We start from the raw sequence: 23,998 nt of genomic DNA on the forward strand, positions 1-23,998 counted from the left end.
TCAATAGCATAATTAAAGTAGGGTTTTTATAGATTAAAAATGAGGCAATAGTATCAGACAATCATTGCACTTGTCTTGAAAATGCATGCTAAATAATTGATGCATTAAGAAAAAGCATCGCAAGCATACCTGGAAACATTTAAATAAGCAGTGGCTGAAATAATGGGCACAATGGGTAATTCAATAAGCACAGCAGATTGAAGCAGCTCTTCCGTGAATGCTGGGCTCATCATAACAGGAAGTTAGTTCTTGATTTTTAATTTACTAGGAACCCTAATTGGAGACTCAAATTGTGGACAGCGTCCATGTGTCAGAGACTGTGGGTTGTACTTCAGTGGAACGCATCATCACCTTCCTCATGTAATAGAAATCATTTCTTCATCCTCCGTGCCCCAGTTCAGGACATCAACAAACGTGATACATTTCCACCCCCCTCCCCACATTAATTACAAAGGGAGCCATACCAACCACTTAGTGGTAAGGAAGTCATGAGAGTCAATTGCAATTTGTACATTTTTTCGCTCAAGTATTTTTCATCTCTGACAATCATTTCCACGATTCAGATTCAATCATTGGTGCCTGATTTCTGTTGCAAAGCCGAAATCAAAAGAAATAATTTAATTTGCTGACTGCAATGCATTAACATTGCACTCCACATTATCCAAATTTAAAATCTATGCCACATGACTGGGAAATTAAATTTTCCTATTGTTAAAAATGAGAAGAATAATTCAGCAGTATGCCTCGAGGTTACAGTTTCTCTAATTACCTTGAATCCTGAATTCTTAATTAATTATATTCTGAGACATGAAAAAGGCCCTTTGTGCTCACAGCCCATCCTAAGCCTTTTTCTGTGCTAGGTGAATTATTTACACGGTAAATCTTATCACTGCGTTTCAGTTTTGTCCCTGAAGTTGCTGCCCTTTTGGTCATTTTAATCTCATTCCTCTCAAAGTCAATTTCCTACTATTTAGAACAAGCATCCAGACCGCCAGCCTTCCCACACCCCGGGATCCCATCACTTGTCACGGAATTCCTTTGTGACCCAGTTAAATGCAGTTTCTTTCTGGGTCACAGAAAAGCTACAGCTTTAAAGTCCCTGCTTCAAGAAGCATCTCCCGAAACTGATCAGAGACTCGGTTTCATGAGGAAACGCCTGGGCGAGGGGGAAGGCCAGCTTCGGTGCGGGAGAATGGCGGCCTCTGCGCCCTGCACCGCCCGTCTGTGCAGAACCCACGGATTTAAACGCGAGACCTCGATAACGCTCCAAAGAGCTTACTCAGAAAACGTGACTCCAGAGGAACACCTGAGCTTTAGCTCAAGCGTTTTCTTGTTTATTCACGGTTTTAAATGATTATGAACTGAACTGTTTCTCCCTCAACCAGACTGTATGGGATCTGTGCTGGATGTGATTAAAATCCCTTCTACTTCTGCTCAAATGCAGCTACCACGTGAGCCCTTACCTCTTCTCAGGCATTGTGCGAGTCTCTCTGCACGCACTGCAGCCTTGTCCTCTTCTAACAGCGTATTTTATGGATGAAGCGACTCTCCCAAGTTCACAGAGCTGGGAAGTAGCAGAGCCCAGGTCAGAGGTTAAAGCAGCACTTCTCAGTCACTGACGTGCATATGAATCACCTGGGGGAATTTGTTACTCTCTAGATTCTGACCCAGTGGGTCTGGGATCTCTAGCAGGCTCCCAGATGAGGTTGATGCCCCTGGCGGGGCAGGATTCCAGGTGAAAGTGCTAGACCCCAGCCCCAACTCTGAGCCTCTCAAGTACCCTTTAGGGTTCCTCTCAATCTTCCTTTTTGTTTCCAATCAACGAAAGCTCATACAGAAATTCAGGCTTTAAGGATTCTTTTGTGCTTCTATCAGAGATAAAGCATTTCAAGGTTAACGGCTATGGAATAATGGTTTGTTCGGACATGGCCTGATATTATGAGCACTTCAGCATTTCAGCCCTGCAGGATCTGCTCACGGTTTTTCTTGGCAGCGTCCACCTTGTCTGGAGCCTCCTGTCAAACACACTGCTTGAGAGCCAGGGATTTGCTGGGAGGGAAGGGGTTCTGGGTGGTTTTGCCAGCCAAGCGTCTGGGCCTCCTCTGGGAGTCCCATCCTTCCGCCAGCTCCTCATTCCTGGGCGGCAGAGAGGAGTGGCATACGTGACAGTGGTTAGAGCAATGGGGACTCAAGTGGTCAGTTCTTGTGCTGGTGGCAAGAAGCCACAGCAGCGCCCACCCCACGGTCCCAGAGCTCTGGGGCAGCAGAGTGGCGTCTGGCAGGCTCCATGCAGTTGGCGGGGGGAGTTAAGTTATATAGGCTGTGTTCTAGTTTGCTAGCTGCCGGAATGCAACACACCAGAGACGGATTGGCTTTTAATAAAAGGGGATTTATTTTGTTAGTTCTTCAGAGGAAAGGCAGCTAACTTTCCACTGAGGCTCTTTCTTACATGGAAGGCACAGGATGGTCTCTGCTGGTCTTCTCTCCAGGCCCTTGGGTTCCAACAACTTTCCCTGGGGTGACTTCTTTCTCCATCTCCAAAGGCCTGGGCTGAGCTGCAAGTGCTGAGATGAGGAATGCCGAGCTGCTTAGGCTGTGCTACGTTGTGCTCTCTCATTTAAGCACCAGCCAATTAAGTCAAACGTCACTCATTGCAGCAGACACGCCTCCTAGCTGACTGCAGATGTAATTGGCAACAGATAAGGTTCACATTCCATTGGCTTATATCCGCAGCAACAAAACTAGGTATGCTCACCTGGCCAAGCTGACAACTGAATCTAACTAACACAGGCTGCTACACAGCATGTATAACCATCGGTGGGGTTATTATTTGGTGAAACCATTTTGAAAGTAATTAAAATGGGGAAAAACTCTCAGAATTAAAAATGGACATACCCTTTGGCCTAAAAATTCTTCTTCCAAAAATTCCTCCTGCAGAAATCCTAACGCATGTGCACATCTGTCCAAGGAAGGTCATGGGAGCAATTGTTTGTAATAATCAAAAAATTAAAACAGCTCATCAAGAAAAAAGTGGTTAGACAAATTATGGAATGAGCCTGATATGGAAAGCAATTGTAGCCATGACAAAGAATAGGGCTCTGACTTGACATGTCCAAAACACACTGTTAAGTGAAAACAGCAAGTTTTAGAACAATGTGTAAAATGTGATCCTATTTATGTAACTTCACCCCATCCATGTATCTGTATTTGTACATATACAGGGAATCTTCATTACCTGAACTCCTTATAGTTATGAGGTTAAATAGAGAAGCAAAATTAGTCACATTTGCACCAATGAACTGAAACCTTGTAAAAATAGGTCCACTTTAACATCTCTCCCTGCTTAGTGCTGGAGTTTCACTTAAAAGTCTGGACTGGTCTGTCTCTTGCCGATTGTGGGCTCTGCAAATTTAATGCCGATTCAGAGCAACTGAGTGCTAAATGAAGAGGCACATCTTGCAAAAGATGCAGAATTTCATGAAGCTCAAGAAAGCAGCATGGGAGAGCTATTTGAATCCTGTGGAATGCCATGGACGAGTGAAGGTCTGGTAGGTCAGGAAACATGGGAAAAGGAAATTATCAAGGATGATCACATAAAAGGCAGTTGAAAAGAGAATAATTTGAAAACAGATAATTACATCAAATCATCTTGTGTTTTTAAAGAAATGCTCCTGTCATTTGGAGGTGGAGGTGGTCTGGGACTGGCAGTTGCAAAGTGAAGGGAAACTTTCAGGATTTGCCTTTGAATTGTTTCCACGTTTCCGTGAGAAGGCACTCGGAGCAATATTTTTAAAATTCCAAAAAGTATATTAATAAAGATCCTCCTTTTTAGAGGAATAAACATGTGTCAGTATAGATCCATATAGAAAATGGCCAGAAAGGTTATACTGGTGAGTATTTATGGAAACGTGAAATGATAGGGGTTTGTTTATAAGAACTTGAGGGATTATAAGATTTTTCTTATGACCTTTTTTTTGGCCTGTTTTCATTTTCTCATTCTGTAATGCCCTAGCACAGCTTGGAAACAAGAAAGAGAGAGAATAAGAGGGAATAAGTACCAAAAAATCAAAGGAACAAGTAATTTAAAAAAAAAATGTTTTAAAATTTTCTATTTTTAAGCCATTTGTTCTTGCTTGGCTGTTAAACTGTTTTAATTTTGTGCCAATTTGTTCCTAGTTGTCCCTTATTGTTATATATTTAGGTTGTTCCAAATCTCTTTTATTAAAAACAGCACCAAGCAGGCCTAACTGGTTGAAAATTAATTAGAATTTAAAAAGCAAAAGAATGGAAACAGGGTGGAAGAATTTTGAGAAATGAGCCAAAATGCTTCAAGAGGCATATCCAGATTGGAAACTTCCCTGTTCCCCGCAAACGACCAGTAATCCAAAACAAGTGACTGGAGCTGATAACTTTTGCTCAACTTATTGAGCTGACAGAATTGATTTGCTGGCCAGCTTGCTTTTAGCCACATGCTTTTGAAACACTTGCTTAGGCAGGATCTTATGCTTCCATGAGGATGGACAGGTACAGATTTGAGGAGCAGGACCGTGAGGCCACACAGAGGGCCCCACACACTTGCAATGGCATTGTGAGAAATGGGAACTGTTGATTGCTAAGAGCTTGGGCAAATAGGCAAGTGTCCATTTGGCAGAAATTTCAGAGGGATTGCGCAGCAAAGAGTTAACAGAGTAGGCTTGATTGTATTCTTTGAAAGCCCTGCTTTCAAGGTTGACCCTTGGATGGCAACTGGGAACTTGGATTTCAGAACAATTCTCACCATTCCCTAACAGGTAAGAGTGAGGCACTGTGCCTAATATGTTCGTGCAAATATGTTACGCTGAACAGCTGCTTTCCTTTTGGGTGTTTGCAAATTTGGTCCACACGAGGCAGAGCCTGCCTACATGATAAGCCTATAGAAAAATCCCTGGATGCCGAGTCTCTAACTAGTTTATCTGGCTGGCCACATTTCATGCATGTTATCCCAACTTATTGCTGGGGCAATCAAACGTGTCCTGTGTGACTCCCCTGGAAGAGGACCCTTTGGTGCTTGCGCCTTGTTTCCCCCATGTGCCTTTTCCCTTTTCTGATTATGCTTTGCAACCTTTGTTTGTAATAAACCGTAGTCATGAGGGCAACTATACGCTGGGTTCTGTGAGCCTTCCCAGCCAATCATTAAACAGAGGGGTGGACATGGGGGCCCCCAACCCAGAGACAGAAAAAGAAATGTCTTTTCCATAGAGAACTGTTTCCAAGCTAGGAACCAGCCCCCTTATCTCAAATAACCAGCATAAAGTGAAGATGGGAACAATAGTTAAATGATGCAAAACAACCACTGTTGTTTCCCACTCGCTTTCCAGGGGATATTTCCATACGGTCCTTCTGACTTCAGGTGCAGGCCTGCCCTATTCTATTTACCCAGAAACTGAGGCCAAAGGAAGCTCCAAAGGGACCAGTTGACTGTAAGCAAATGAGAGGATCAAGAGAGGAAAAAGGCTCAAGAGTCCAAGCAATAAACAACCACTTTCTTAGTCTGCTCAATGAGCATCTATCAAGTGTAGAGCTTAATTCTAGCTCTAATGCAAAGATTTTTCAAATGGAATGAGTAAATGACCCTCACATTTCAGGAATGTCGTGTTTTTTTGTTTTTGTTTTTACAAGGGATTCTTATTGTGAGTTTAGTAGGATCCTTTCAAAGAGCTGAAAGAGCAAGAAGAATCTCAGCAAATATATCTTCTGCAGCTTTGTTTCTTTTGCTTCTGGGCTTCTTTCACAAATTCTGCCGATTGTTCAGCAGACCAGACTCAGAGGAGCTCTCTCCAGCATGGTGTTGGACCATGACTATCTTTGACTGTGGCATGTGAACTGGAGGGGGGACCCAAATATAAAGATGATGCCTCTTAGGACTGAGATAGAAGACTTATGTCCTGTCCAGAGGTTGTATGAGCCCAAATTGCCCTGTTCACTCTCCATTGCATGAGATAGGGGAAAAAGAATCTAGGCTGATATAGGAGAAAAGGAGTAGGGACCCATTCTAGGTAGGCTTAGAATTCCATGGTGCACTCAGTACCCTCACAACCTTTAGCATTTACAGTGCTACACTCTAAAGCACCAGTCCGTAGTGCTCCTTAACCCTGACCTCGGGTCAGAATCACCTGCCAAGAGAGACCTAGATTCCTAGAGTCCTATCCATGACTTTCTGAATCTCTTCCAGGTGATGATTCTTTGTGACCATCCTGGCACAGATGTTAGGGAACAAAATCCAAAACCGACGCCAAAGAGGCTGCCATTTTCCTTGATGTCCTGGAGGTGACAACTTTCCTGGTGATGACACTGGTGGATGTAAAATTTTCCTTCCATCTACAATCCTCACATGAGCCCAGCACTTCTCCCTATGGTCAGTCATTGTGGGCCCTGCTCCTGGCAGTGTCCCTTCCTCTATTTCTCTGAGGACTAAATGGCAGGCAGGAATTTGCCCACCTGTCTTTCTTGTCATCCTTCAGAAGGTATACTTTTGGAAAGAAGGGAAAAAGTGATGAGTGATGAGTTTCATGTATCAGAACCAATGTATGGTTCAAAAGCAGCAGCACAATATAATGTAAACAGCTTGGAGGCCAAACAGACTTGAATCTGAGTTCCGGCTTTACCTCTGCCAAGGAAGACAGTTTGCTCCTTTGTAAGATGGAGATTCCTACTTTGCAAAGGTTCTGTAAGGATTAAATCATCATCCCATTGATGAGAACACCTGGTCTGCCTATCATTTAGTGCTCAGTAAATACCAGACATTCCTGAAGGATGCAGGCTCCATCTTTAAGGGACAAAGTCAATCTTTTTGTGAGATCACTTCCAAAAGGTTTTGCCAAAAATTTTGTTGCACTTTAGAATGTATAACGTGATTTCTCCAATTTAAAAAGCAAAATATCTTTTTATTTAGTCTTTCCTTCAGGAGACTAGTACTATTTTTTAAATTGGCATAATGTCTGAGTTGCTTACCACTTTTGAAGTATGCATAAAAATTTAAATTAATTCTCCTTCTGCTAAGGGTGGCCACATGAAAGACATAAATATTTTCCTGGTGCTCAATTCATCTCTGTGGTGTTGGGTTGAAAAGCAGGAGACTTCTAGCGTATTCAGCACTTGCCTCTTTTTTCACTGTAGTTACTAAATTTACCAAAATGAGAAAGGATTTATGAGATCAAAGGGATTTAGCTGGAAAAATATTTGTCATTTTTTCATTCGGAAACATTTAACGAGAGCTAGATATTGTACTGGGAACTTGAGATACAAAGATAATTAAGACACAGCTCTACCTTCAGGTGGCTTATGGACTTGCTGGGTGGAGCCGGTGGTGTGCTGAAGCTGCTCATACTGGCTTCTAAGAGCCGACTGGTAGACTCTCAGGAATTCTGTGAGCCAGCTGGCCTTGCATTGGTAGCTTGAAATCATCACAGTAGGAGTATTTATAGCGTAGAAGTTGGCAAATGCAACCAGGGCTCCCAGCTGTGTGTTAAACATTTACCTACATGCCACTGGGAGACAGAAACCAGAGGATTGCAATGTAGAGCAAGCTCTGATAGTACATCATCTCTGCCAGCACTATAAGGGGAATGGCTCCATGGTCCATGGTCCTGGTTGGGGTGAGGCCTGTGATGTCCTGCTTCCTGCTACAGACAGGACCCACTTTATGGCAGCCTGTGGCCCAGGCAGGGGTCTTTTCATGGCTGGGTGATGCTCAGCCACAAAGAGCAGTGCTCACAGTAGGCTCTGGTCCTCCCACAGCACGGCCAGGCAGAGGGATGGTCCTCCCCTCCGGAGACCTTCCTGGCCTCAGGCTACCTTCTTGTGAATCACCTCCTCTTCCCCCATCAATCTGAGCCCCACCACCACCTGCCCACCCCGTATCCTTTAAATGACTTTCACCCCATATAGAAAAAATTCTGGGGATTTTTAGAGGAAATTTCAAGTGTTCAGCCCAACACTTTGAATTCTGTCTGTGAGGGACTGGAGCACTGGAGGAGCTGCCTAGAAGGGGGTGGGGGTGGGGTGGGTTGAAGAGAGATTTCTGTGGAGGTGGATCTTGATGACCTTTATTCATTTATACCAACAGCACTGTTTTCATTCTTCTCATCAGAGAAAAACCCCACAGGATTGTGTACCCAACAGGAAGTTGCACGAGACTCCAACATACGTACACCAGAATAAAGAGGAGTCTTTCTAAGATGTCTCTGAAAACAAAACAATAATCCACCCTCTGCCCCCAAGGTTTGAGGGGCTAACCTTCAGCCCAGAGACCCCCTCTGTCTAAGAGGCAGACAAGGACTAAAGAGCACCCTATGGTCTTTCCACCATGGCCTACAGGATTACACGATTTGACTGCATAAGCCCCACATGGTGTCAGCAATTCTAAATACAGACAAAAAAGAAACACTTAAAATGAATCAACACAATCGCTAGTTTCTTTCTTCTTATTATTCTTTTTTTTTTTTTTTACTTGAAAACTTGTTTTAACCATCAAATTTTGGCAGTTACAAACCTGTACACAGTTGGGATTTTTTTTTTACTGTCTCTTTTTTTTTTTCTTTTCATTTTTTAGAAAAAGACACAAGACTGACTTCTGCCAACAGTAATAAATGCAGGAACAGTTCATTTCCATGAGGAACAAGATTCACTCTAAGTGTCAGCTTTCCCCTTTGCATAAGGTTTGGTGTGTGATGTGTGTGCAAGTTTGGGTGAGTGTGCACGTGTGTGAAGAATTGACATACCTCATTCTGAATTTGAGATGGCATAAAAATCAGATACTTAATAACTGGGAAAAACACATTCATTAAAAAAATGCTAATAAAAACACTTTCTTGAAATCAGAAAAAGTGAAATGAAAACAGTGGTACCAAAGAAAGATTACAGTACATTTTGAAATGATTAAAAACATCATTTTCAAATCTAAAATCCTTTTTTGAGTGTAGTTACCTCAAAAGTTGCAGACCAACAGCTTGAATGACTTAGAATTATATTCGACCCCCCAAATTAAAGCATCCTGATAGGCATCAAATACAGTATCTACAAAAGCCTGGAAAATTGAAACCATTATATACAGTTTTATAAACATTTTAAACACCAAAACGTACATCTTTTACAAATCAGCCTGTTTGCAACAGGTAAATTTACAAGACAATCTTTCTGATACAGTGCTTAAAAAGAACTGCTTCCATCTCCAAACGTATTTGTCACTTCCCAAAATGCAGTAGTATGGGCTCGTAAAACTGTTGACTAGTAGCAATTCAGGTATCTGCTTGCCGGAAGGGTACTACAGTCCATACTAATGGATCCAAACACACTCCAAACAACTATACAATTCTCTAGTGCATCCTAAATACTGGAAGAGACTAATTATGGCCTTTGTGTAATATTACATACTTGTAATTATTGCTTTTCATTATTACATAAGGAAAGAAATATCTCATTCTATTCCTATCTCTTAGCCACCTGGCTAAATATTAACTGATGCCAAATCCACAAAAGGTGACTTTAAACCCCAGATTTATGCAACCAGAAGCTTAAAAATTGTGGATTTTCATCAGAATAATGTGCAGTTGAACACTGTAGGACACAAACCAGCAAAATATGAAACTACCTTCTCACAGATCACACAAAATGATGGCACTGAAGAAATTCCTCTTTAATTCTCCATTTCCCATGGTTTGAAACTAAAACACAAACATAAAAGCCTAACCACTTTAGCAAAAACTGTGCACTGGGAAGGCAGTGGAGTGAAGAGATCAGACAATTATCTGGACAACTCATGTAAAACGAACAGTGGGTCTTGCTGAATGATTTCACATGAAAGTGTTTCCTGACTCTGATATGATTTGTTTTGATAATCTCTCTTCTCAATTCCCCTGACTTTGATTATGTAGACACAACATTAGTGGGGACAGTGGGTGGGCTGGGAAGGAATAAGTAGGAAGGGGTCAATGGTATATATATTTTACTTGCTTTTTTTCCCCCTGGGCTGTGCTAGTGATTCCAAAGGGCAGTTCTAGATAAGTTCCAGGAATGCATTATAAATTCCCTTTCCACGCCTATACACCGATTCTCTGATAGGTCAGATCTGAAAATGCATGGATTTGACCTGTTTATATTGCTAAGTCTTCTACAATGGCATTCCACGGATGGGCACAACATGAGTCCATTGAAAGTTGGCAGGGAATGGAGCTTAGCAGCAAAATACTCATGTAAAAAAGGGAATAAATCAAGTACCTACTTTATTCACCTTTTACTGTCCTACAGTTCCTGTTCACTGTACAACAAATATCAATAGTCCAGCTAGCTACCCCCAACCTAACCATAACTTGTGCAAAACAGGTAAAGTGCCTACAACAGGTCATGGAAAAATGGCTTTTAGAAAGTGGCCCATGTTAGAAAAAGGGAAACACACTAATTGCCTTAATCATTTACCACGTGGTTCATCATGATGGAGCGGGTAGGAAAAGACACCAATACTGATAGTTGGGAAAAACAAGAAAAACAAAAATGCACCAGTAGGTAACATTATAATCACAGGATCATCACAATTCATGACTGCTTTGAGTTCAATTGCATAATTATCATTCCATCCCCATTTTAGAGAATATTCATTTGGCAAAAGCGCATTTTGCTAAATTTCCAAAATGAAAGAATTCTGTAACTGCACTTTTCTTAGAAATATTCTGTCAGCTCTATTTTCTAACATATTCCAAAGTAGGAATGATGGGAAGGCAGAGAGTCCGGCAGAATCAGGTGACTACAATGCCCAAGGTAGTTTAGCGATCAGCAGTGTTATCAAGAATTTTGGTCAAATCACCAGGTTCAAGTCTCTGTTCAGTCACTGAACTGTGTGAGCTTGGGCAAGTGCTTTTCCCTCACTGGGCATGTTTCCTCTTCCAAAAAATAAGGGGGTTGGACTAGCAGACCCTAAAAGCCCTTCCAACTCTTCCAGTCCGAGGTCAGACCACCTAATTCCATCTTGGCCTGACTGCAAACCATTTCATAATCTACAGGAAAATCTAATTTTCCAAAAAGCAAAGAGATATCAATGTGTTTACAGATCATGAATCGAAACCTAACATGGGCTTGTCTGGTATACATTTAGCAGACGAGCTATTCTGCAGAAAATCAGGGGAAGGCATCCCGAAGAAAGAGGTATTTTATATAGGTCAGAGCAAAGGGGGTGGGGGGTGTGGGTAGACACAATTTCCTTCAGCAATTTCACAACTGGATTAGGATCTATTTATTTCTTCATTACTGTGCCAGTCAAGCATTCCCCCTCGAGGAGATGCTGTGTAAGCAGTGGTGATGCTTCAGCATTAATCTCATCCTAATATTTCCTGAGGGCAAGAAATGAATTGTTGGTTTTACTTTGATGATTTTTATGTCATTGCATTATTATAAGTGTAAGAGTGATTCTATCCTAGACCATTAGTTTGTCATTTTCTCCATGATTCTTGCAAATGTGCTTCTTACATAAGAAAAATACCAGAGACTTTATTCTCAAAAGCAGCCTTAATAGAATTAGTGTATTTCAGGATCACAGTATGGGTAACACCCCCATGAGTAGGTCTGACCAAGAGACAGAAAGGGGAGCAAGGCTGAAAAACATGTGAAGCTATCCATAAACTCAGGAGGCTTAGGAATGGAAAGTGATTTTTTTTTTCAATAGAGTTCAGAAACGCTGACTCCTGTAGAAAACTAAATGGATTAGACACAACTGAAACTAAAACTATGTCTTGGAGGATGATACACAGACTTAGGACAGGATAATTTACACACCTGTGCCGTGGGTTCCATTAGAAACTGTGGACACAGAGATTTGCTCATTAAGCAGATAGTGCAAATATGCATTTATTTACCATGGCCACTGCACATGCAGCCATAATCTTATTGAAGCAAAAGAGAAAAGTTGCTCAGCTCATCAACTTTAAGTTTTGAGGATCGTGACTGTATTTCCAGTGGTATGATTCTCTTGTCAATTTTGGAAATTCATGGCCAAAGCCCACAGGTTAGGTGGGAGGAGAACCCCAGGGTGTAATTGTCCGCTATCTATTTTTCAAATAGAGTTTAGATTTGGAAAATTATAACAAAATACTGTTTTAAAAAGCACAGTTTTACTTTTAGTTACTATAAAGGGCAGTCCCAAAATCACATTAACTGAACTGGGGTAAAATATGGCATTTGGTGTTTCTCTAACATCGTGGAGATCAGAGAAACCGGAAGTCCTGCCTCACTGGCAGGATGTTCCACATGACCCACACCCTAAAGCCTTCATGTCAGCTTTCCTCAAGGGCAGCCTTGTTGAGTGCAAGCACCTACTGGTACACAGGCTCACACACGCGCTATCATCATTTATATACAATAGCTAATCTACTTTCTTTTCTTTTTAATGCAATTGCATTTATAGTGATGTTATCAGCTTAGAATAGCAAGTACTTTTTAATCTGTATTATCAAGAATTGTGATTATCCAGGCTGAATACTTTGAAAGCATTAACTTTTTCCCCCTCAATTTGGAAATATGGCGTAAATTTCAAAATATCTTTTGTTCTAATATACCAGTTCATTTCTAAATCTCAGAACAGAGATCAATTTCCATGGCAATATTAGAATTGTGGCTTTGGCCAGGAATATTTCACCAGAAATAACAAAATCAGATAGTCATATTCTTTTAAAAGTTTGAACAACATCGACCTTCTCCCCAACGCACAAAATGGCACCCAAATTGCCTCACATTTGCTCTCCATTGATACCTTGCTCAAAGATCATTCAGCCCAACTACGTGACACTGAATGCTTAAAACAGAAATAATTGAACATAGTAAACGATGTTACCCAAACTTAACTGTATAGCTGAAAATTGGGCATCTTATTAAAAAAAGAATAGTGTTGATTTTAAAGGCTTCAGCCCATTTTTTTGTTTGTTTAATAACTTGTGTTTCCCTTTTCTTTCACCTAAGAGACTAACTTTTCCAACAATCGTAACTACTATATTCCTCCCTCCCCCACTGGCTCAAAATTACATGCAACAATGCCTTTTTGATTGTTGCCAGTTAATAATACTGCAAAGACCAATGCTGCAAGAGTTTCCATGGCACAATACTGCACAAAGCAATAAAAGATTTACTGTGGGTAACTCAGTGAGTAAAACAACTTTTCCGCCTTCAAAAATTCAATGTGCAGTCTGAATGCAGGTACGTACTGCAAAGATGACTGGTCACCACTCAGAAACAATTTCTGAGCCTCTCATTGTCCCCCAATTGGAATCGAGCTTGCTTGTGACAGTATTATTTGTGAAGAAGTTCCCTAGCAGAAAATACTCTATTTCCTTCTCTCTCCACAGACAACTCTCCATTGAGTCGTAAGCTCAGACAATCTCCTTCCACATTTCTGTAACAAACAGCGCAAAGCCCCTGCGATGTGCCCTTTTTACACTTGGGTCTGGTGCTGGGTCTCGATGAATGGAATGTGAAGGCTGGCGAGGCTGAGCTCCCCCACGCTCTCATAGTCACTCATGGCTACTTCGGAATCGTCAAAGCCGCAGTGGGCTGAAATGTCTGAGGATGAGGTGCCTCTGGAATTGTGCAACGATAAAGACAGGTTGTCTGCTGGGCCTGTGGCCTCGGGGCCCTGGTTCATGCTGGCGGCAAAAGTACTAAACTCACAGCCGGCAGGTGGGCCCACCAGATCTGTTTCATTGGGGAACGGGTGCGGAGGGAGGTATTGGCTGGGATGGAACTGTGGCCTTCTCCTGCAGTCCGGGCTCAGTGTGCCGGCCAGGGAGACAGGCTGGGAGGGTGGCAGTGCCTCATACTGGTCGGGGAAGTCCTCTGGCAGGGGAGGGGGCAGCTGGTCCTGACTCAAGAACTCCTCCTCATGAGGGGGTGGGTATTCGCTGTCGATGTCATAGCCGCCCAGGTAGTAATCGCTCTCCAGCTCCCGGGTGCTGCCCTGGTGTGCAGACCCGCCGTCCTGGTTCTCATAGTTGGGCACTTCCTCTATGTCCGACAGGCGGGCCCCCGGCATCCAATCAGAGGTATCCCAATGGTAGGCTGTGAGAGAAAAGTCGTGACAGTTAATTTCCTCCAGACTGGAGTTGGAGCAGGGCTGCAAAAGGAGCAAAGAAGGGACCAGGCATGCAATTCTTAACATCCAAGAGACCCTAAAAAGCCAGGATCATCCCCATGCTCCTTACAAGGGCCTCTCAGGGGCTAGCCATGCTCTGGCCAGGGGAGAGCAAGGCGCCGGCAACTCTGAAAGGCGGTGCTTGGTTGCTGCAGAGCCTCACGCTCAGCCTCGCCTTGAGAGATGGTCTGCAGAGGCATGCGGAGGAAACAGTGTCCTTTCCACCCACCCCCCAACTCCAGCTCCTGCCTCGGATCCGCACGCTGGCAGAGCAGGGCTGGCAGCATGCTCACAGAGGGAGATGCACCAGCGACTGGGGTCCACAGAAGGCAGGGGGATGTGCAGGCAAATGGGTCAGCCACACGCAGGGAACAAGGTTGGGGGAAGAAGGCTGGTGGGGTCTCCACCTCTAATACTGAGCACACCAGACACCTGGAACATGCAAAATTTGGATCAAAGAAACTCAGAAAGGATGGTGGGAGAGGGAAAGGGTAAGAATGAACTCAGCAAAACAAAACACGCAAATAAAATGATACGCCCGCCGGGGTCTGGGCAAAATCACCTCGGTTGTAGTTTTGTCCTTGGTCCATGACAGACACTGTTTAAATACAAAGTGAAAAGTAAAACTGACAACCCAAGCCAAGTGTGGAGGGATAAACAGAACATTTTAGATGACTAAAACAAAACAAACAAAACAAAACAGAAAACATGTGAAAATATTCTCCCAAAGGTCTACAGACTATGACTAACTTTAGTCTTTTTCAGTTCTCCTCATTGTTATTTAAGAAACAAATAAACCCCATCAATACCAGGGCCTAATTTCATTATGTCATTAATAAAATTTACCTGACTAAAATAACCCCATAATATTATAACTTTGAATACCCTCCTAAGTGTTCCCAGCACATAGTAGGTGCTCAACAAGTACATGTTGAATGTAGGAATGAGTTTAGTATTAATCTAGATTCCAACTAATCAGGCACTCTTGGAAGAGATTTTACAAAAAGAGTACCCCACTTTTTAAAAAATATGAACTATGTGATTTTTTCCCCCAAAACTGTAAAATTTACTCCAATCAATAAACATGCAGCATGTCATTTGAAACCATGTGTTTACTGCCTTCTCTGTAGCCAAATGATTAAAATCACCCCTAGTCTAAAGTAACAAGGAATCTAAATTTCCCAAAGGATAACTTTTTTTTACACAAAGAAATGCTATGGAAGAATAAAAGTAAATACCTTCATTTTCTATAGTGTCAACTACATTGTTGACAAGCTGAATGACAGTCACTATGGATGCTTGAGGTCAGGAAAAGCAGAGAGAAGGGGAGGACAGCTTCAGGTTAGTCATGTATTGTAAAACAAAACAGCTGATGTCTTTAAACTACAACAGCAGCAACAAAGGTGCAGCATGCAAATACCCTGAGGGTCCCATGACCAGTTCAATAGGCAGTGCTTCAGTGGACGCCAGGATCTAGGGGGTCCCGGGGATTCTTGGAATGGAAGAGTAACGGCAGGAAATCTGGGGCCGGTCCCCTGAAAGGCATGATTGGCAGGGCTGGCTGGGTCATAAATTTGCAACTGATGACCCAGTGAAATCAATCTGGGATGGCAGTGGCTCATCTAGCTCAGGCTGACTTCCCTTAAGCAACTCCCAAAGGCTCCCAGGGGTAATTATGGGTTGGTCACTCACACTGCTCTGAGCCTGTGTCCAAATGGCAGGGATGGAGCATAACCTCTGCAGGACCGATGGCCTCACACTCACCTGTTACCACTAATATCCTAGAGAGATCCAAGACCCAGCTTCTGCCATGCCTGCTGGAATCCAGGTGAGGGCAGAAGTCAGCATGTGGCCTCTCAATCATTTAGAATCTGGGAGGTGGTCAGGTTTAAAACCAATGGATTGAAAAATTCCTAATACCACCTGCTTTAGTTAAGGCCAACCCAGAGGCTTCAGCTGAAAGGCCATATGTGTGACCTTACAGCCACACACTGCAGAGCATGGGAAAGCAGTTAAGCAGGCGTCGTTGTTGGAGATCGTTCCTGGAATTGCAAACTATATGTTTTCGATTGCTTCTTTATAAAACACAAAAGGGCAACAGCTTTTCTTCTGGCTAGGGGTGAGGAAAGGAGTCAGCACAAAGGCAAACAGAAATGGAGGTTTGCCATTACCCTAATTTAGAGAATGGCTGGGAGAAATTCACTGTTGTATGGTTATCCCAGAAATCAGTTACAGAGGTCTCTGCACTATTCAGGTATGGGGAAGGAGGTGGGAGAGATTTGGGGCAGGGGTGTGTGAAGGCAGAATATTTTACTTTCACGATTGCTTCTCTGGTTTCAGAGCTTACTTATTACTGTATTTACTCTGAGGCAGGCACTATGTTGTTTTTTATTTTGTACTCCCCATGCAACTCAGCAAGGGTTTATGGACTGAGTGATTCCATAAATTTTCAAATGTACATTATTTTCCAGTTGCTGTTAAATGGAAAGATGATTTAAGGTATAAACTGGGGTGAGGTCGCCTGTCTCTGAGGATGCCTATTTGAAATTATTCTTGGTTCACCACCAAATGGTGAGTTCTTCTGTTTTACGACCATTTCTGTTTCTCTACCCTGCCCTGGGGAGACCAACACATCCTCCAAAGCTCAGGAAACCCAATTCATGATTAGCACTCTTTCCATAAAAAGAGGTTCACAGGAGGCAGGGGGAGAAGCTTTGGAGCGTCAGTGAAGTCCATGAACCACATGGAATTACCTGCACCATTTTAGGTGTATGTGCCTTTTTCCAAGTAGCTTACTCGTAGCTTTTAACAGATTCCTGAAAGTCCCATGACTCCAAATGATTATAAGGGAGATTCAGTGAAATGAAGAGGCCACTGGCACCACGGGAAGGAGTTCTTGCCTCTGAACTCATTTGTAATCATGGGGAGGGTAGATACACAATGAAGAGGGATAAGATCAGCAATAACACTGAAAGTGAAGTGCACATCTGCTAGAGAGTATCCTTTGGGGTGAGGTAGTTTCAGCGTGAACAAAATCAAAGCAGACTCATTCCTGGAGGGCCAGGGAAACTTCATCAACTCCCGATGCAGATCCCGGGCCCTGCTAACAGCTGTAGTGCGATAGGTGCTCTTTCAGCAATGGTACCCCAATAACAGAGTCAGCCAAAAAGCCGGGGGGCACGCTCAAAAAAGCCCCATGAACGGAGCTGGTCACGACGCCCCCCTCTCAGCAGTCTGCCAGCACAGGAAGCAGGACCCACCCGCATGGAGCGGGCCGGACAACTTCTTACCATTGTCGTCGCCAGAATCCGACTGGAAGGAGCTGAGGGACTGAACTTCAGAGTTGCTGCCTTTATTACTGCCTGCAAAGCAGGTCACCTCTCCCATGTCATCGACCCCTTTGTCTTTGTGGGCAGCCAAAGAAAAGAGAAAGTAGAAATGACACTGGTTACTTTGTGCATATTTCCAGCCCAGTTCCTCCCAAGTTCACTTCACGGGGCTCTTTCATTTTCTTGGAGAAAATAATTTAGCTCCACAATAGAAAATTGATTGTGCCACTGGGGGCAAAGTTCTGTCAATCAGGTAATTTACATTATGGATTCGAAACCCTTAACCCGTGGTAAATGAGCTTCCAAACAGCTGACAGCTGAAAGTAGCCGTTCCCTCCTCAAAGAGAAGCAACTAAGTGAAGAGTGAGTTTGAAGTGGCTGGATTGCTGCTTTGCCATTCAGAGTTAATTTAAGTCGTTTACATGAACCGATGTGGTGTCAACACCAGGTTAAATGAGATTACTTTTTAAATAGGGGTATAAATATTTTATAGGCAAGAATGCTGTTAAATTTTTCCTAACATCCATCTCTGGGGAATGATGGAGTTTTCAGCCTTGCCTTCTAGAGGGCAGCGTCCTATCATTTTAGGAAAAAGCATATTCTGTGCCCTGCGTCTCCTAAGGGGGCAGGCACTCAGTGGTACAGATTTACTCTTGAACCACACACTTTCTTCCTCTTTGCCGAACACGCAACGCAGATACACACACACACACACACACACACACACAATCTTTCTCTCTCTTTCTCTATGGGGCTACTTTCTTATTTGATGGACTAAAGGAAGCAATAAAAACAGCTCATATCTTGAGGTTGACAAGTGAAAAATGAATTAGTCACTCAGAGACAGTCTTGCCAGCTAACTCTGCCTTGCTTAACAAAGAAGGAAATGTATTCCATAAAAATCCAACAATACTTTGGGGGGAAATCTGAGTTTTGGCCTGAGGTAGATTCTGGAAATAAAGCTGTCACATTACGAAGCGGGCGGGGGGGGGGGGGGGAATGATCACTAGGAAAAGCCTCAAATCATCACGTAGCATGATGGTACAAAGAGACGCAGCCCTGTGATTAAGGAAAGACTTGTTGTTCTTGGCTGCAGAGATCACGGCTTCTTCACAAAGGGTGGAATAAGTGGCAGGCACCATGGTTCTGCATCTGCCGTATGAGCCGGATAAACAATTGGTAGGAGCAGAGAGAGATGCTGGGGAGAAATTCATTGTCCAACAGGCATAGAACACAAAATAGAAGATGTGCTTCAGAAAAGTACAAGGTGGGCATGAGGCTTAGCACCAAACCCCAGGAAGGAAATGACAAATGGTCCACCCTGGTCCAGGCATGGAGCTCTTCTCTCCAGCTCTTCTATTTATTCAAGCTTCACCCCCAGCTTTTTTCATTCTAGATTTAAAAAACAGACAAGCAAAAACAGTCTTTCTACTAACTAGCGCTTTGGCAAGACTTTAGTGGAGTCTATGTCTACAATAATTTAAGAGGGAATATAGTTATGGGAAAAATCCAAGGTGACTACTTAAAATGTACATGTATGTACAGGAAGAGAGAACCAGCAGATAGCATTGTTGGCACAGCACTAAAATAGGAATCCTAGGCTCTCCTTCATTAAGAAATCTTCTCCCTCTGCTCTCTCTCTCCTTCCTTCATGCTAAAGCTCCCAAGAGCTGGTAAGAACCTTAGCTTTGGTGTCTAGTGTAATGATTGATCCCTGGCTCCTCCTCTTATTAGTTAGGTGATCTTGGGCAAGAGAGTTAACACATTCAAGCCAGTTTTCTGGCCTGTGAGAGGGTGGACTGGTGATGGAAATGATCCAGCACCACACAGCACACAGCAATGCTGCCTTCCTTTCCCCTGCAACCTCGGCTATCTCACCAAACCTCCTCATTCTTAACCCTTGCAATCTGCCTCGATGGTTCCACTGAAACCCTCTTGTGATCACTAAGAATAGTGTAAAGTTCAATGTTTTTTTTTTTAACTTTTGTCTTCCTCAATGGTTTTACAGTACTTGACACTGATGACCTCCTTGACACCCTGTCTTCCCTCAGCTTCTGTACACTGTCCTCTTCACTTTTCTTATTCTCTTTGTTGACAAGTATCCGTCCCTCTTTCCTTCCACCCACCTCCTACATGTCTACATGTGTCAAAGTTCTTTTGTAGGTCTAGTTTACCATTCTTTCTGCAGTGAGCTTACCCTCCTAGACACTGAATCATTCTTTGTGCAGATGATGTCCAAACTTTCACCTCTAGCCTTGACCTCTCTGCTGAACACCAGGGGACATACTCTTCAGTAACCCCTAATCCTTCTTCTAATCAAGCTACTTTGTGTATCTGGAATGTTCACTGCTATACTTTCCTTACAGAAATTTCACTCATGCTAAAAAAAGATACCAGTAGGAATGCCCCTTCCTTCATGAAGATGTCCTTTATCTCCTCAGCTACGTGTGTTCTCTAGCTCCATCTGATACCTGCCTCCCCTCACCATCTACTCAAATATACACCACTGTATATCACAACCTTCAGAAATTCCTGCTGCCCAACGTGTCACTGGAATATGAAGTCATTTGTTCTGATGAAAAGTCACAGGTTACAACAGAGCTTGCCTTATTTTCATCCTGACTGATGTCAGGGCAAAGAAAACAATCAGCATTTCCCACGTAGTCATTCACAGAGTCCACTTAACTGGTCACTCTGTTTCCTTCCCTCTTTGGTCCTATTCAATCTCTCCTCCAGAAATCAGCCAGAGCCATTTAAAAAAATACATAAATCAGGTTATGTTATCGCCTGCTTAAAAACCTGCAATGGTGTTGCTCTGAAAATGTGTCCACTCCCCTGGTGCTTGCTAAGCCCAACTACATGGCCCTCCTCTGCGTGCTTCAATACGCCAAGCTCTTTTCCACCCCGGTGTCTTTTCACCTGCAGTTCTTCCATGTACCTAGAAAACTGCTGTGTAAGGCCAAAGGAAAAGGGAAAACCATCAACGGGCCTAGACCACATTTCCAGCCTGGTGGGTCATACTTGTGGCTCATGACCCTGTATTCCAGCCAAACAGAACCACTTGCTTTTCCTCTGATTATGGGGGTCCCTGTAGGTGGAATGTCCTCCTTTCCCCAGACCCTTCAATCATCATGGTCCAACACAAATGTCCCTCTGCTTCCTTGAGTCTTTGCTCAAAGGCTAGACAAACTCTCTTCCGGAGCATGCTTTGTGCACTTCCCTTAGGATATGCTGCTTGTGTTACTGCCCAGTGGCATGCTATCATGAGAACTCGAAGCATCTGGAGGCTCAGGACCCAAGTCCTGAATGCTCTTGCTGGCTGTATGGCCTTGGGCACCTTACATTACCCTCCCTGAGTCTCCTTTGCCCCATCTGTAAATGGAGATGAGAACCTGAGCAATATTTCAGAGCAGGTGTGAAAATTAAAAGAACAAGTCATAGTGGGTATTCCATCCATGCAGGTTCTCTATCCCTTCCAAATAAACACTCGGGGCATGAACACGGCACACGGCTTCTGACTCACTTTCTGTTCCTGCGTCCCAGCCATTCTTCCGGATGGAGTCGCAGTCAGAGCGACAGGGCGACACGGCTGGGAGGTTGGGGGCCACACTGCAAACCACCACACCGCGCCTGGCCGTCAGGATGCGGGGTGACTCGGGGTGAAACGTGGTCATCTCCTGGTGCTCGCCCCCCAGCCCGTCCACGATCTTGTCCAGGTTGCTTCTGGAATCGCTCTGGAAGCAGGGGGTGTAGGCCATGGGGCGCACGGGCACCTGCGGGGGCCCCACCTCCTGGTAGACGTTGCGCCCGTCGCCACAGCGCAGGTTCCGGAAGGGGACCCCGTTGGTCTTGTTGAGCAGGGCGGCCGTGGCGGGGTCCTGCACCAGCGTGATGTTGTCACGGGAGTAGTTCTTGCGGAAGACCTTCTTGCGGAAGACCACGAAGAGGACGACGAGGATGAAGATGACGAACAGCACCACGGCGATGCCAATGAGCTCCTCCTTGCCCACGTAGGCGTGGCCGGCCTGGATGTCGGGCACCACCACGGGCCGCATGCCGCAGCGCTGGCCCACGTAGCCCGGGGTGCAGTTGCAGAGGAAGGAGCCGAACACGTTGACGCAGGAGCCGCCGTTCTTGCACTCCTCCCGCTCGCACTCGTTGATGTCCTCCTCACACCTTCAGCGACAAAACACACACACGCCCCCTCCGGGACATCAGGACCTGCCGACTCAGCCTGGACTACTGGAACCAGAGAACTGACATCTTTAAAAAAAAATAAAACACCTAGAACGGTTGAGGCGGGACAAAAAAAAGGGTGCGTGTGGGCGGGGGGAGGGCATAATTTAGGTGTTTATGTGCTCACTTGTGGCTCTGGGTCATCACCATGAGTGAAATCTTTCTCTTAATCCAGTCTCTCCCAGTTATTCTGACACTACCTGGGGCGGGGGAAGGGAAGAGACTATGCTGGGAGAGGAAAGAAAAGAGCAGAAAGAGACAGAATTACAGATATTCCTGAACCCTTAGGGCCAAATGCGTTTCAGAATTTAAAGTTTTGCGATTTTAGAAAGGACCTGCAGTACATATATCCCATATTCTTGTATATTATATTCATCCTTCTCCCCACCTCCTCCTACACAAGAACTGGTGCTGGCATGGGACCCAATAATCAACTACACCAGTGTTTCTGCAGTGGAACATACAGATACTAAGTAAGAGGAACGAAGGCTAGAAATAGCCTCAGAGCACTTTTGCCCAGGTTTTGCCACCAAATTAGTTTGCCACTAATTTACCCAAAACCCTTTTAGTTCTCAGAGCTTTTGGAATTGCAAAATTGCAGATTAAGAGTTGTGAACCTATAAAGGCATTATAGGGTTTCCAGAGAGGACAAAGTCTGGTTTTGACATTTTCCTCTAAAGCAGTGATTTTAGTCCCTCTGGGGAGCGGGGAGGGTGGGAGGGAAGGAGACAGGGAGTAGGTGGGTGGGTGGAGGTTACATATCTGCATAGCTTCCTGATCCCAGGCTTAAGTTAAAAGTTAATGCTAGCTTTTTTGTATCTATGTTATTTTTCACAATAAAAGAAAAAGCTAATGCTAATACAGATCATTAGGAAAAAATTACTAGAGCATTCTAATGAAAAATAATTAAATCAATTTTATTCTCTTTAAAGAAATCCATGCCTGGTTAATACTTTTGTTTTGAGAATAATTCTAAGGCAAACATTAAGGTCTTATTCTTTCCTAGTTTAACATGATTTGAGAACACAGGCCTGCTTTCCTTCTCTCTACTTCAGCAATTATTCTATGTTCATTTAAAAGGCCAGATCACTTAACATTTTGGTAGTCTACTTTTGAAAATGGAGTCAAACATCCCTAATTTGAACAGATCAAGACCTGGTCAGTAAGAAATTAGAATCACAGAGTATTTAAAAATAAATGCAGCTTCATTACTTTAAATTATATCCAATGACTCAAAGTTAGCAAAGTCCTTGGGAAATCTGCTCTAATGAATACATACAACTGATCTGTAATTAGAATATAAGTTGCTTGAGAATACATATACATACACACACACACACACACACACACACACACACACTTTGGTCAACGATGCTTGAAAGTGGCATTTTATTAAGAACTTAAACATTCCTTTTCCATCTGGCTAACACTTTAATTTGCCTCGTTTCTCGCAGGGAAAAGGATTGCAAAGAAAGGTAAAGTTGAGTTTCTCTGAATGATCATAAAACGCTAGGCAATAGAGTCCAGTTAATGGGTTCTAAGCAAATGGGTAGTATGTATGCCTCAGAATTATACTGGAATTACTAAGTGGCATAGGTGACTTCCTTTAAAGGAATACTTTTTACTTTAATTATGTACAGAATACATAGTAATTATGCAAAATTTTGACAATATAGAGAAGTATAAAATAAAAAATACAAACTACTCATAACCCCAATATCCACAGATTATTCCTGTAAATATTTTATTTGCTTGTAAGCACTCTTTGAATATTTAAGATAATAAGCTTTTGCCTGTCAAATTACTGGTAAATATTTTATCCCAGTTAGTTGTTTACTGGTTTGTTTTCTTAGCAGAAAGCAGCCTGGAGAATGCCTGTTGCATAAGCTCACTTACGTGACTCCAGTAAGTCCATCTTTACAACTGCAGATGAATGTGTTTCCTATTGGGTCACAGGATCCTCCATTCTGGCAGGGGTTTGGGAAGCAGGCTGTGATCTGGGATTCACAGTTTCTCCCGGTGAACTGTGAGAGACAGGTACACTGATATCCTGGGGAGACAGAGGAACTCATGAGCCATGGACAGTCCAAATTTCAAAGATAGTTAACAAATTATTTTGAACTTGGAATACATCTTGCCACAAAAATGCCAAGTAACAATTTGGAAGCACTGTTGGTCCAAAAAATTCACCAATTGGCCATGTACAGGCATGCTAGTGAGCATGGCAACCAGAGTCTGAGGAACAGATTCCAAGTACTGAGACAAACATGGGGAGGGAGATGTTTTC

At 43.4% G+C, this 23,998-nt stretch overlaps 1 protein-coding gene across 4 annotated transcripts in view; it reads right to left on the bottom strand.

Moving 5' to 3' along the window:
- Nucleotides 1-11,858: 11,858 nt before the first annotated feature.
- Nucleotides 11,859-23,998, bottom strand: part of FAT3 (FAT atypical cadherin 3) — a 655,772-nt gene continuing 643,632 nt past the window's right edge. For 2 of the 4 annotated variants that reach the window (XM_077113295.1, XM_077113296.1), the window contains 4 exons: nucleotides 23,608-23,761; nucleotides 20,999-21,651; nucleotides 17,437-17,550; nucleotides 11,859-14,073 (listed from right to left, as the gene is read on the bottom strand). In XM_077113295.1, the coding sequence (XP_076969410.1) occupies nucleotides 13,451-14,073; nucleotides 17,437-17,550; nucleotides 20,999-21,651; nucleotides 23,608-23,761 (1,544 nt within the window). In that variant the 3' untranslated portion in view covers nucleotides 11,859-13,450. Of the gene's footprint in view, nucleotides 14,074-14,708; nucleotides 14,745-15,384; nucleotides 15,445-17,436; nucleotides 17,551-20,998; nucleotides 21,739-23,607; nucleotides 23,762-23,998 lie in introns of those variants that run through there. The other 2 variants (XM_077113294.1, XM_077113297.1) reach the window with 2 other exon arrangements.

The sequence above is a fragment of the Tamandua tetradactyla genome, chromosome 8, assembly GCF_023851605.1.
Source record: "Tamandua tetradactyla isolate mTamTet1 chromosome 8, mTamTet1.pri, whole genome shotgun sequence".
In the NCBI taxonomy this organism is placed as follows: domain Eukaryota; kingdom Metazoa; phylum Chordata; class Mammalia; order Pilosa; family Myrmecophagidae; genus Tamandua; species Tamandua tetradactyla.